This window comes from Eublepharis macularius, chromosome 12 (genome assembly GCF_028583425.1).
Source record: "Eublepharis macularius isolate TG4126 chromosome 12, MPM_Emac_v1.0, whole genome shotgun sequence".
In the NCBI taxonomy this organism is placed as follows: domain Eukaryota; kingdom Metazoa; phylum Chordata; class Lepidosauria; order Squamata; family Eublepharidae; genus Eublepharis; species Eublepharis macularius.
The window spans coordinates 51,261,934-51,277,060 of record NC_072801.1 but is presented as its reverse complement, the minus strand read 5'-3'; the positions used below and the strand labels follow the sequence as shown (position 1 = coordinate 51,277,060).

Sequence of the window (15,127 nt, the reverse complement as noted above, 5' to 3'; positions counted from 1 at the left end):
GTATATATACATAAACATGGTGGGATGCTGATTTAGAACACATCGAGTATTAATATTGAATACATTTACGGGATGGAACATAACATAGAGTGATACTAGGGATTTTTCTTAAGGGCAAAAAGAGACATGATGTCATATTTTCTGCAGCTGGAGCATCTTTTTTTGAAAAATGGAGCACAATTGCAGAAAGCATGTGATTGTTGGGAAGCTACTTTCAGAGAGAATACAAGCATCTGATCTTATCATATGCAAGAATGTATATACTGAAGCATAAATATATGCCTTTGGGGGGTGGAGATGGGGTATGATTTTAGCATCTCTAAAAATCCACAGCACGGGGAGATTTATCTTGGTGAAATTCTTCTGACATTTGAGAAATTCACTTTCTTTATATATTAGTTCAGTATATGTGAAATAAATATAATGGGAAATAACTCAATACATATTTTGGGTGAGCTCTATTGTTTTCTTACCAGTAGGTAAAGACATTTTTGTTCTGGTTGGCAAACTCCCAACAACTGATACTGGCTGCCTCCCTGATTTTATTTGTTTTATGTAGGTTTATGTTATTACTGAATTATTGCATATATACTTTAATGTTTTTAATGTTTTAATATTTGACGTTGCCACCTTGGGACCCTGTTTGGGTAGAAGGGTGGCATAGAAATGTTCTAAATAAATAAAATAAATAAGAGTGAGTTGTGAAACTTTGTTCAGTTTTCATTTGACAGAAATTCTGTTGGGGAATGATAGATTATAACCATAGGCGATCTTTTTACAACATTGTTGTGTCCTACTGGAGGATACCTGCCATTGTGACATATTCTGCAACTTCCATAGGTCACTTTTTCCTAACTTTCTCTGAATACTTCTGGATGAGTACATTTCATCTAAAGCGTGCGCTACAACATGGACCGCATTGTAAGTGCTATAGCTTTGACCTGTCATGCTAACTTCAAATACTGCTCCTGGAAGCAGATGCAGCAGCTTTGTCCAAGTGATCTTTCCATCTAAGAATTCTAGACCAGAGTAATGAAGTTTTTCGATGGCATAGTTGAAAAAGTCCTGGAAAAAGATGTCACTATTGGGATGCTGTGGATCCAGAGTCTGTAGAAAATCCCGGAATCCAGGCACTTCATTTGTGTGAATTGAGAAAGCCAAAGCACCATGAAAGGGTCTTAGAAACCAGACAGCCCGAGAATTCACAGCTGTAAAATCCCACTGGGCAGTCATGACCCAAATTTTCCCAATATGTCTCTCTTTTGCACCTTGGAAATCTAGCCATACTGACAATATAATTAAGCTTCGTATGTCCCCATGTACAACAATTACATTGACTTTGTTTTCTGAGAAAGAACTCTCTATTTTATCCATCTGCATAAAAATACTTTTCGCAGTGCTTCTGAACGCTACTGAGATCCACTGAGTGAAAGCAGCACAAATGCCATGATCCGTGAACAGCACCATCAGAGTCCGCACAAATGTTTCTCCTCCGTCATCATTTGTAGCAACTAGGCCAATCCACTTCCATTTGAAATGCAGGAGGAGCTGGATTATTCCTTTATATTGTGGTTCTTCATTTGGGACCATCCGATAAAAGAAAGGGAACCGGTTTTTATCACTCAGTGCTGGATCAAATGAACCATAACTGAGCTAGAAGGGAAGCCATATGAGGGATCAGCTTGAAATTCTTATCAGAAATCCTATTCAACAACCCAGTCCAGAAAACTCAAGCCATGCCTAAGTGTTATTCACACCAGTGAAAATGAAGCTTGTCATCATGACTCAATTTCTTGATCAATTTCAAATTGGTCATGATAAGAGTATTAAGGTGCTTCTGGTGAACAAACATTCATTTATTTTAAACATTTATATGCTGCCTTTCTATGTGTTTCAAGGTGGCAAACCATTCATAATTTAAAATACAATGCAACTACTAAAAAACACCCCTCGTCAATCCTATAAAATGCCTATAACTTACGCTCTTTTAAAAGCTGTAGTGAATAAAATAGATCTACAGTTCCTTAGAAAAGTTTCCAAGGAGTTGGCCCCCTTCACCTCCTTGGCAGACTGTACCAAAAAGTAATCAAACCCCAGAGGAAGCTTGTGCTTTGATCCATGCCACTTAGCCTACCTATTGTGAGGAAGGCCTTCTTTGTCCTTCAGGTAAGGTCTCAGGCCATGCAACCCCTTGAACTGTGTTTCTAACAACCAGGCACTAACAGCCACATGCCTCATTATTGCTTCTCCTGAATCTATATGCAGCCTTTGACAGAGTAGACCGTGACATCCTGTTGATGCATTTGGAGATGGAAGTGGGCACCAAAGGATGTGACTTGTACTGGTTTAAATCATCTCTCATGAAATGGACTTAAAGAGTTGCCATCAGAGGTCATCTATCTCCAGAATGGGAATTATCTTGTGGGGTTCCACAGGACACAATCTAATCTCTCATGTTATTCAACCTCTGTTGTAAAGCTTTTAGAAGAACTCATTCACAACTATGGAGTGGGATGCCATCAATATGCAGATGACACCCAACCCTCTATCTTACTTTCCAAATCACCACAGAATGCAGTAGAAATCTTAGGTTACTTTCTGAAAGGTGTGGTCAAATGGCTGAAAACAAAGAAATTGAAATTGCACCCAGACAGGATGGAAGTGAAGCTCATTGGGAAGGCAGAGATCTTGAAGGACATTGCACTCCCCACTTTTGATGGAGTTCTTCTGTCCCTTGCAGACTCAGTTAAAAGCCTAGGGACTATATTTGATCTGGTTCTACTGTTAGGAAAGCAAGTTAAGACAGCTGCAAAAAATGCTTTCTACAACTTCACTAGAGCTTGGAAGATTGCTTCCTATGCTGATATGGCCAATCTGGCCACCTGGATCCATGCTATAGTATCAAGACTTGACTATTATAATGCACTCTACATAGGTCTCCCATCTAAGTTAACTAGGAGACTCCAGTTGGTGTAAAACACTGCAGCTTGGTTGTTATCAGGAGTGAGCAGGAACATGAATATCACTCCCATCCTGCAGTCATTCCATCGGCTACCTATCAGTTACTGTGCTCCATTCAAAGTATTGGCTATCACATACAATGGTTTTCATGGCCTTAGGCCAACATGCTTACACGACCACCTCTCTCTTTATGTTACTCCACAGCAGCTTCACTCATCTGAATAGGTTCTCCTGCAAGTGCAACCCTGCATATGGGCAAAATCAACAGCTGCCTGTACATGTACGTTCTGTGTGGTGGCCCCCTCCCTATGGAATGACCTACTTGAAGAGGTCAGGAAAGCCCCCACTCTCCTGGCTTTCTGCAAAATTGAACTATTCTAGAGAGGTTTTTTTACTCAGATAGGAGGGCTGTATGGAACTGGTCTCAAAGAGATGCTTTGCTAAAGATAGGGACCATAGACTTCACTACTATGTGCCACTATGTACTCGCTTTGAGTATGATCCTACTGGGTAGTTCTACATTGCTTACTGTATCAGTCTTACAACTGCTTACACTCTGTTTCAGCATTTCTTCAACTCTGTATTGGATTTTTGCTGATGATGTCTGTACATATTTGCATTTATATACCCTGTGGCATTGTTTATTGAAATGTATTTGATATTGTCTGTATTAATCTCAGACTATGTAATCCGCCTTGAGTCCAAATGAGAAATGACATGCATACATACATACATACATACAGTTGGCTGCCACATTCTGAATAGAGATGGGCACGAACAGCAATACGAACAAAAAAACCCCATGAACGGCCCAATCTGCTGTTCGTGAGGCCCCATTCTAAATGAACAGATGGTCGTTGCAAGCCTCGTTCGTTGCTGTTCGTCAAGCCAGGCAGTCTGGCACCTGCAATCAATTCCCTTGGCAACTTAGGCAGGGATTGTCTGAACTCTGTCTGAACTCCTGCTGTTGCCCTGGAAACCCCAATCTAAGCCAATTTAGCTTGATAGGCAGGTCTTCCTTTCAAGGGAAGAGCTCCAAATTTGTTACAAGGGAGCAAAGAGCAGGGGGAGGGGGGCTCCCAGCTCTGACTGCAGACAGTAGAGAGGGAGAGACAGCTCCTGATGGCATTTTGACAGAGTGCATTGGAGCTTGAATTTTCTGTGAGTGTGGTGAGATAGGGATCTACCCCTTCAAGTTCCAGGGCTGCTGCCAGGCTCTAGGCCAAACTATTATTTATTATTGGTACCTTTCCTGGTGCCTGCTTGGGTCAGGTTTCTGGGAGTGGTGCAGTAGGGATCTTCACCAAACTTGGATGTTGGCTGGAAGAGAGTCTGCTGGCTCCCATGAACATCCAATCACAAACATGTTCGTGAACAGGTGATGTTCGTAAGTGTTCGTGAGTCCCTGTTTGTGAATGGCAACAAACAATGAACATCATGTTTTTTTTTCTGTTTGTGCCCATCTCTAATTCTGAACCAGTTGCAATTTCCAGTTTCTGTTCAAGGACAGTCCAACGTAGAGTGTATTTAGAATAGTTCAATTCTGAGATTACAAAAAGACAGATTACCATATCCTGATCAGCTGAGTCTATGTAAGGAGAGAGCTAGCCCACTAGATTCACCTGGTCAAAGGCAATCTTGATCATCCCATCAACTTGTCTCTCAAAATAGCAAGACAGGATCCATGAGTACCCCAGAGTTCTCTTTCTAAGAAAATTGCAACTCTTCTCCATTCTCTACCATTGGATCCTAACCTTACTTCTCAGAATGATATGAGCCAGTACTACAGAATATGGGCTGGATTCAGCCATCATTTTCAAACAACATTGCCAAATTCCCTTCTTTACTATAGTCCTCATCTCACATGGCTTTTTAAAATGCAGGGTTCATGATCTCCATCCAGCACAGTTTTTTTTTTCCAGGTCAAAAAGAATTCTTCTTCCCTTTCTTGCCACTAAAAAAAAGCAGAATTTCTAAGCTTCAGTCTCTCCTTTCTTCTGGAGATGGTGGTTGATGGAATGATCTATCTGACAATGTCTTTAAAAATGAGACCTTCAAAAATTGAACAGAAAGGGGATATATAACACTATGCTAGATCCTCAGGGGTATTTCCAGTTGTTTTGTAATATCGAATCTGTGTTAGGTGATTTTGAGTCAAACATGAAAAAGTGACTCTGTCTTGCGTGAGTTTGATGACTTGACCATCTGGAGTAGCAATAACAAATCAATACATATGTATATTTTAACTGTTCTTTCCTCACCAGAACACTCACAATTTAGATAACTAGTCTTCTTCGAAGTGCAATAGTGAACATACATTGCTTCATTTACATTATCATAATCATGTAATGAACATTGTGTTTTCTTTATGAACAGCATGGTGAAAGCACACATGGAGGTGAAAATACTCTGCATGCCTCTCCCCTATATTGCTGGTGTAAATTTCTGAGGATCCTTCATGGGCAAAACATAAGGTGGCATATATCAAGAGGCGATGACGATGGAGGAATTGGCTAAAATTGACCCATCATCTACTAGCAGAAAATTCACTCTATTGATTTCCGTGCAGTACTGGAAAGCAGATGATTTCTCTGTCCCTTCTTTCACTGTACCCTCCACCCTATGCTATGGCTATCTTCCATATGATGGTCTATACAGCCTCAGTGGTGCTTTGCAGGAGACTACTAGGGGAAGGCAGAATTGGGTAGAATGATCTAGCTTTTTTGCTAGTGAAATAGGAATACAAAAAAATTATGCTAGAGATCACATGGTCTTCATGGAGAGAAGCCATGTAATATGAGGGTTGCAATATAGAGGAAAATAGGGCAAGATTGCACAAAAAGCTAGCTGGATCCCATTTTAGATATGCCTCCATGAACTCCTGGTGGTTGCTGTTTTTAGGAATCAACACACAGATGAAATTATTGGTCTCTTTTTAAAAAAAAGTCACTGAGATAGAAGGATCTTAGTGTAGAATGGCTTTCATAGGCTAGATCCCTTTATCAACCATTTTTAAAATTGCCAATTCCATTCTGATTTTCTGTGGATGTGCAAGATCTCCCAAACATTCCTACCTGTGATACCTTGTAGAGGCCTATGATATTTGACATCTGAATGGAGGTTTCAGAGCCAAGTCCCCCAATGATGGTCCACAGTTTTTCTTGCATGTCACAGTTGTAATTAGGAGCCCATCTCCCTCGTTCACTCAGCAACTGCAGTGTGGTTGCATAGGTTATTCTTCCTAAGTAGTAGTTGTCAGTGATGCGAAAACCCAGAGTGATGTTGGGTAAGAGCTTTGGATTCTTGTTGATCTCATGAACAGCAAACACAAAGGCCAGGATATGCTGGTAATTCTTAGGTAGCAGCCTACAATGTGAATTGCATTGTGAATTCAAAGGCTTTGTCTGAAATGTAAACACACTGGCTTAAAAAGAAAAAGTGATACCATGTACAAGAATCCCGTAAAATCTTCCAGGATGATCCATCGCCATAGACAGGTCTACAATCCATAAATTTTGCTATCAAATTCAAAGGTTTCCTGTTTTATTTTTGAACTACTCAGTTATTGAGAAAACTATAACCCCCAATTTTTTAAAGGGTTAATTGTTTCTAGAATGATTTTTTCTTCATCTGAGGAACACCTGCAAAGAATGGTAGGAGTGGACAAACTCTACACTGGATGTCATTTAAACCTGCTGTGTTACTTTCAGAATTTGTTCATAGAACAGTTGTACTATTCATCCACTTGTCTGATTTAGAGATAATAAATAATATTAAATGAGAATATGAGATGGAAGTTTATCAGACCTGCTTTCCTGGCTGGGAAAGTAGGAAGATGCTCCTTTTTGCCAGTAAGAAGACTGTTTCATAAACTGAGTAATCAATGTGGAAAAAATCCATATGTGATGGGTGTACAATGGAAGGGAACTTGGGCAAGAAGATGCAGAAATGCTGGGTTAGAACCAATCTATATATTTTGTTTTGGAAATGAGACTTCTAGGATAAATATAGATGAGTTTCAGAAACTTTATACTTAACTAATGGATTTTTTAAAACGTTCATCTAGATGGATAGTTTATGAAGACCTAAAACTGCATAATTTAGGAGGCAAATAAAAATATCAATGCTATTAGGAGTGGAGTGTTATCTTTCATCAAATTTCTATGAATTTACACTAACACAACCAAAAGCAAATTTTAAATCACATTGTATAACTCATAAAACAAACTAATACTTACCATTTTTTTTAATATCAACATCAGAAGGTTTCTCAAAAGTTTGAGGTGTAGAGCCAGCAATATGCAGAGAGAAACCTCCACCAATTATGGGGTTCCCCATCCCATAATACTCAGGAAAAGCAATGAGTCGATTTTTAGCATCATTGCTTGCTCTTTGATTTCTGGGAGAGATATTGTGTGTTAGAAGCAGGAAGATAATAAGCTGCATATTCATTCTGGGATCCAGCCAAATATCTTATTTGCCTACAGCTAAAACCCGCCTTTATCAAACAGAATTTCATTTCTGCTGTAAGTTCTAGCTACATTTTTCCCCCAAACTGAACATTTGGAAATCATCTCTTGCTGACTTCAGCAAATGAATCTATTTGCCTAATATTAAAAGTAGTTAATTGGAATGAGAGGCAAGATATTGGAAAAGTCAACAGGTGAGCCAAAATTCTTCTAAATGCAAACTGGAGGGTTATTATCAGTTCCTCCAGAGGCAAATAGCATCAACCCTGCTGTTTGCTTCAATCCACCTTGTTTTAGAAATGGCTTGATTATATAGGCTTTGTGGCTATAGTGATAAATACTGTTTTTAAAAGGAGTGTGATTTTGCAGATGCTCACAGGAATTTCTGAAGAGGAAGAACCACAGTTATTTCAGTAATTTCAGAGGTTATAATTACTTTTCCATAATTGTTTGTCTGGGCACTGACACAGCTGTAAAAGTTATGCAACATCACACCTAAAATACAATATGCACAGTTGTTGTTCAAAACTGCAGGTGACCTCAAACTCAGGGCTGGCTTTGTTGTGTTGTCCAGGAAAAAGGAGGAAGAACATTTTGTGTTCCTAATGAAACAGGTTGCAGGCTCTTTTAAGTTTGTGTGTACACTCTTACATTTGGAGGAAATATTGAGGGAAATGAACAGGAGACCATTTTGTTCAAATACAGTGATTTTTTTATTGCTATAGAGGATAGGTAAAAAGGTAGAGAGGAAAAGACATTCATAGTATGATTATCAAAATTAGAAAAAGGACAGGTTAAGATCAGCCCATTTGAATAGTTTCATTTGAACGGAAGGTTGGATAAACCACCTAGTATGAATATGTTAACTCAACAGTGTCCCAATATTTGAAATGAAGAAGAGAAATCATAATTGTTGGGGATTTGCAGGGTGTGCACAAGGTGGCCCTAGGATGTTAGATATTTGTGGCAAGCTTATAAGGGTCCAAGGATAATAAAATAATGATGTGAAGATTACCACGCAATCTGGTCATAAATTGCAGGCCAATACTGAAAGGAGAAGGAGAGCTAAGGGTCAAGGCTGCGAAAAAACATCAGACACCATGATGGAATTAAAAGAGGACACAACGTTATTGATTTACAGTTTGCAGTGCATTGATGCTGAATAGGGCACTGATCCAAGCATTGGCTGACCCACTTGCCATTCAATGACAGTTATCAGGATTAGAGAGGGGCACGAACAGAAAAAAAACCCCAAACACGATGTTCGTTGTTCGTTGCAAACCACGAAGAGGGACTCACAAACAGCCATGAACATGGCCCTGTTCATGAATATGTTCGCGGTGGCTGTTCATAGGGGCCAGCAGGCTCTCCTCCAGCCATCATCCAAGTTTGGTCAAGATCCTTACTGCACCACTCCCACAAACCTGACCTGAGCAGGCAACAGGAAAGGTACCAATAATAAATAATAGTTTGGCCCCAGAGCCTGGCAGCAGCCATGGAACTTGAAGGGGTAGATCCTTATCCCACCACACACAAAGAAAATTCAAGCTCCAGTGCACTCTCCCTGTCTCTCTATCAAAATGCCAATAGTAGCTGTCTCTCTCCCTCTCCACTGTCTGCAAAGACTAGCCAGAGCTGGGAGTCCCCCTCCCCCATGGTCTTTGCTCCCTTGTAACAAATTTGAAGCTCCACACTTGGGAGGAAGACCTGCCTATCAAGCTAAATTGGGCTTAGATTGGGGTTTCCAGGGCAACAGCAGGAGTTCAGACAGAGTTCAGACAATCCCTGCCTAAGTTGCCAAGGGAATTGATTGCAGGTGCCAGACTGTCTGGCTTGATGAACAGCAATGATTGAGGCTTGCAACAACCACCTGTTCATTTAGAATGGGACCTCACAAACTGTTCGCGAACAGCAGATTGGCTGTTCGTGGCTTTTTTTGGTTCGTATTGCTGTTCATGCCCATCTCTAATTGGGATATCATGTGGGTGTGCACCCTGTGTGGATCCTCTGCCACCTGGGAGTGAGGGGGACCTCACAGCTTCTGAGTGGGACATGGATCTGCTATGTGGTATTCCTCAGACCCCTTAAGGGGTCACCATAATATGGAAATTGAGCTCACGAGCCCTGTTTTCCCTAAATGAGATCAGTGCCCAATGCCCAAACTGCTTGCTCTCCCCCAAATTGTGATGAAAGAGAGGGCTGGGTAGGATGCCAGCCACAAGCCAAGTGTGAAGGGGCGGGGTGAGCTTCCCATATGAAGGGCTGGCAGCAGACCTGAGAGGCACCTGTGCCTCCCAGATCCACAGCCCTTTCCCTGCCTCCACCACCTAAGCCAGTCTGCTCTGATTAGCTGGTCTTGGCTTGGACCTATGGTAGCATGGGCTTTCTCATGGAGGGTGCTGGGAGCCCCACCATTCTCCAAACATGGCAGCCACCATGTGCTCCCACTCCCCTCCCTGCATGGCCCACATCTGAGTCACCCAGTTAAGGTTAGGGACCAGCATTTACAGGCCAGCACCAAAAGGGGAAGGAGAGCTATGGAGCTAGGTTACATAATACACCATGATGAAGTTAAAAGAGACTACAGTTTTATTGATTTATAGCTTGCAGAGCATTGGCACTGCATAGGACACTGGTAAGAGAACTGGCTGACCCGCTTGCCAGCTGATGACCGCTGCACTCCCTCAGACCCCAGTTGAGGGGGCGATATCATGGGATGACATTGGGATACTGTGTTGGTGTGCACCCCTGTGCCTGCCACCTGGGAGTGAGGTGGACCCGAAAGCCCCTGAGTTGGGAATGCACCTGCCATGCCACACTCTCAAGTCCCCTTAAGGGGATCCCCATAATAGGGAAACTGAGCTCACGGGTTCTGTTTTCCACAAAATGGATCCATGCCCATTGCCCAAACTGCCACAAGAGCTGCAAAATGGCTCCCACCAAAGGTCCTAGAGCTGCAACCAACACTGTAATGTCCTGTCACCCAAATTCCAGACCCCCAGTGGACAGGTGCAATGCAACAGACTGGAACAAGGCTTCCACACTGAAGATGTCTGGGTTAGGAATCATCAAACCCCTGGAGTCTCACTAACTGTTCCACAGCCTTGCATCCTGTCCACCAAGCTGCACTGAAAATTTGACCACAGTAGGACCCTCTGCAGAAAGGGGCCCACAGAGGCGCCCCACACCAGCCATGAAAGAATGTCTCAGGCCCAAGCTGGAACCAGAGCATTGGGTCCAACCAGGCTATGCTGCTGGACCCATCCGATCAAAGTCACATAGAAACAAGCCTAGTACTCAATGCTATGCCCACAGGGCACTTTCCTTTGCTGACTTTGAGGATGCCATCAAGCAGCCCAACAAGTGCCTTAGTCTTTAGCACGACAAGCTGCTGGTATCAGTAAGTGCTGGAGCATCTCACAGGATCCAACCATTTGACGCTGACGGCCGTGACTTGCCACAGCACCTTCCCCCATCCCTGTGATGCTGTCTGGGGACCAGTTCAGCATCTGCTGCTGTGCACTGTAAACCAGACCGATTTGCCCCAATCTGTGGCAAGTAAAAAGAAAGAAATCAGCAGGGCACCTGAGGTCCAGACTAATGCAATTCCTATGCCCTTATTCTTGTAAACCCACGATATGCTACAGGAGGAAAGCTCAAAAAGTCCCTACTTCTGGTGATCACCCGACTCCAGTGAACTGGGCCACACCTGTGCTCAAGAACAGGTAACTCCAAGGTCTCCCCAGGTGAATCCAGACCCATGACAAGTGACCCCTTCTCCAAACTTAGAAGAAGGTGAAAAACCTCCAGGACATCTGGGCCAATCTAGCCTGGAGGAAAATTCCTTCCTGACTCCAAATGGTGATCAGCCTTAACCTCCCCTAGTCTGCTGGTAGACAGTCGGTGTTTGGCTGGCCAAATCAGAATGGAAATTAATCATACAAGGCTGGCAGGCAGGTGGGATCTTGAAAATGTGGCTAGTTGGAGAAGAGTGAGGCACTAGAGGGCCCCCCACACTGACCATGGACAATCATCAACCCCTTGCCCTCACTAGTCCAACTCTGGCTGTGCCGACACCCAGAAAGCCAGGAACCCTGTGCCATATCATCACTGCCCCAAGGTCCATCATGGAGATGAGCTGCTGGCCCTGCCCAGAGGAGAACCAGTACCAGATGACCTCTCTTGTTGTGGGGACAAGGTCCCATTTTCCCAGGAAGACCAAATCATGCAAGGCTGTGGCTGTGGACATCAGCTGAGAAAGGCCATAAATTAGAAGCCTAAACTAGAAGCCATGGCCGAGAGGGCTTGTAGGGTGGAGGAAGCAACCAAACCAGGATCTCCCTTGAACTTTGAGGGGGGGGAGGTCACAAATCCTCATAGTTCACCGGAAACAGGTTCAGGCCTTGACTCTGTCCAGGGGGTACTTAAAGAATAAGAATCAATCTCTTTGAGTCCGCAGTGCAGACTCCAGATCTTGCTACACACTGGGCTAAAAAACAACTCGTTAGTAGACAACCAAGATTAACCTGTGCATAGGGTGCATGTCCCGCTCAGCACAAGGATTGACAACTGAGGACTGACCATTTCATCAGATAAACCCCATTCCCTAGACAACTGGGGCTCACAAGCAGCCCTTCTTCTATATCAAGACTGATTCAGTATACCAAGGCAACGAAGCAGAAGGTTACCAATAGAGATGGGCACGAACAGCAAAATGAACAAAAAAAAAGCCACGAACAGCCCAATCCGCTGTTCGTGAGCAAGCTGTTCGTGAGGCCCTGTTCCTGGTGAACATGTGTTCATTACAAACCCTCATCATGGAGTTCATCAGCCATTTGTAAAGCCAGACAGTCTGGTGCATTTCAATCAATTCCCCTGGCAACATAGGCATGGACTGTCTGAACTCTGTCTGAACTCATTCTGGCCCTCCTTCTGGCTTGTAACCCCTGTAGACAGTCCAGTTTTTGCCACTTTGAAGAGAAAATGACAGCAAAGGGGCATACATCATGCCTTTCCCAGGGTCCAATCTCTCTGAAACTTGGAAGTCTTCAGAGGACTATGTCCCCTGCAAACTTGGTGGATATTGGACATTGGGAACATCAGTTTGTAACCCCTCAAAGTGGCTTCCAGCAGAAAGTCCCGTTTTTGCCACTGTGAAGAGAAAATCATAGCAAAGGGGGAGACCCATGCATCATACTTTTCCCGGGGTGCAATCTCTCTGAAACTTGGGGGGGGGGGGTCCTTCGGAGGACAGTGAGGGCTATGTTCCCTGCAAATTTGGTGGCTATTGGACATTGGGAAGGTCTCACTGAGAGTCATTGATTATTTTCAGGGTCTAATCTGAGCTGAGTTGATATGTGGGCAAGAGTTGAGTCTAGATGTCATGAATAGCAAATTTTGAGCATGTATTCATTCATTCATTGCCCCATCTTACCTCCTCAGACTCAAGGCCACTGACAAAACAGCAATAGCTGCAAGGGCAAATGTTGTAAAGATCCAGTAATTAGTTAAAACTAATAAATACAGCTTGATATGATATCACAAACAAAGCCAGTGGGATTCAGCCAGCTTTTTTTCTCAGTCTCACCCAATTCCCCTCCTTACAACAGCCCACATCCCAAATGTCTGTTGCTCGTGTTGTTCCTATAATCCCTGATTAGCTTAGTGATAAAATGGGCCCACCCTCCTTCCTCTTTCACCAGTGGAAAAACAGGTTGGATCCAACCTTACTTACTTTCTCTTACTGCTTGTTATATACTTCAATATAATTGGGCAGCATCTTTGCCACAATTAATGTGATATTTATAAAATGTCATCATGTATTTTATCTGGATATAGGAAAAGTACCTCACTGGGTTGGATCCAAATGACACTGGCAATGTCCACCAATTCCACATCCACCTGGAAAAAATAAGGTATTACATATGATATATGATGTGTAGACATGGGCACAAACAGCATTACAAACAGAAAAAAACCACGAACAACCCATGCATCTGTTCATGAACAAGCCGTTTGTGAGGCCCCATTCTAAATGAACAAGTGGTCATTGCAAGCCTTGTCCATTGCCTTTGTCAGCCATTCATCAAGCCAGACAATCTGGCACCTGCAATCAATCCCCTTGGCAACTGGAGGGAGGGAGAGACTGAACTCTCTCTGAACTCCTTCTGGCTTTCCTTCTGGCTTTAACCCTTCAAAGTACTTCCAGCAGAGAGTCCCGTTTTTGCCACTGTGGAGAGAAAATGACAGCAAAGGGGGGGACCCATGGATCATGCCTTTCCCAGGGAGCAATCTCTTTGAAACTTGAGGGGGGGCGTCGTCGGAGGACAGTTAGGACTATGCCTCCTGCAAATTTGGTGGGTATTGGACATTGGGAAGGTCAGTTTGTAGCCCCTCTAAGTAGCTGCCTTCCAACAGGTAGTCCCGTTCTTGCCACTGTGAAGAGAAAATCACAGCAAAGGGGGAGCCCCTTGCATCATGCCTTTCCCGGGGTGCAATCCTCTGAAACTTGGGAGGTCTTCAGAGGACAGTGAGGACTATGTCCCCTGCAAATTTGGTGGGTATTGGACATTGGGAAGGTCAGTTTGTAACCCCTCAAATTAGCTTCCAGCAGAGAGTCCCGTTTTTGCCACTGTGAAGAGAAAATGATAACACGTGGTCATGTTCATTACTGTTCATTGTTCGTGAATGGCAACAAACAACAAACAGCTTCTTCAGAGGTTTTTTCATCCGTGCCCATGTCTAGTGATGTGTCCTCAGAATAACAACCATCAACATCATCATCATCATCGTCATGGATAAAATCCAAGTTGCTGAGGCACGAAAAATTCCAGTCTAAATATCTGGTAGACTATGATAACATAATAATAAAACCAGTCCAAGTATCTGATAGACTGTGATAACATAATAGTAAAACAATTTTTACCTTTAACCAACAGCTGGTATCAATGAAGAATCATTGAAAGGTACAACTGTTTCACGCTTGTCTGGTGATCATATTAAACAACTAAGATTTCCTTATGGAGATGATCACATTTTTCTACTTCTCAAGGTCTGCTGCATTATACAAAAGAGGCTTTATATAGGGGAGCAACAGGGTGTTTACAGAGAGCAACCCCTTGAGACTCTAAAGAAGGAATTTCAGAACAATTAACAAATTGCCCTTGTAGAACACGTGATGCAATACTCATTAAGGCTTCAAAAATACTCCTGTCTGTTATTTAGAACTCTTATTTAGAAAATGTAAATGCCTCCTTTCCAGAGTCCTCCTCAAATGAGCTCTTGCAAGTTAAGTATCTTGTTCATATGGAGACCTGCTCTTAAGGGCTCCACTGAAGTTATTTAGATCCCTATAGGGAACTAGGTGCTATACATCATAATTGCTTTACATAGTCTTGTTTTGGTCTCAGATACCATTGCAGCTATGAACAAACTTCCATATGGAGGTTTTGGTACATGTTATTAGGATTGACAGATGGCTTCCCCCAAAAAACAGATGGTCACCTGCCAAGTAATTTTTTGTTTTATTTTTGCTTACTTAAGTGCACAGAGCACAGGTGATCCTGGCCCTAGCATGATGACATCACTGACATACAAGAAGGTGGGTGGACGAACAAGCAGACGAGTAGACTGGCCTCTCCACAGGTTCACTGGATGCTAAGCAGGCAAGCAGGCCAGCTGCTCCTTTGATGGGCAGG

General features: G+C 42.9%; 1 protein-coding gene across 1 annotated transcript in view; it reads right to left on the bottom strand.

The window, feature by feature from the left end:
• The window catches only part of LOC129339247 (vomeronasal type-2 receptor 26-like), a 30,587-nt gene extending 23,288 nt beyond the window's left edge, over positions 1-7,299 (bottom strand). Inside the window, exons 1-3 of the mRNA XM_054993839.1 lie at positions 7,200-7,299; positions 6,036-6,385; positions 808-1,653 (exon numbers count right to left, since the gene is read on the bottom strand). Coding sequence (XP_054849814.1) covers positions 808-1,653; positions 6,036-6,385; positions 7,200-7,299 — 1,296 coding nt within the window. The remainder of the gene's footprint in view (positions 1-807; positions 1,654-6,035; positions 6,386-7,199) is intronic.
• Between the last annotated feature and the right edge of the window lie 7,828 nt (positions 7,300-15,127).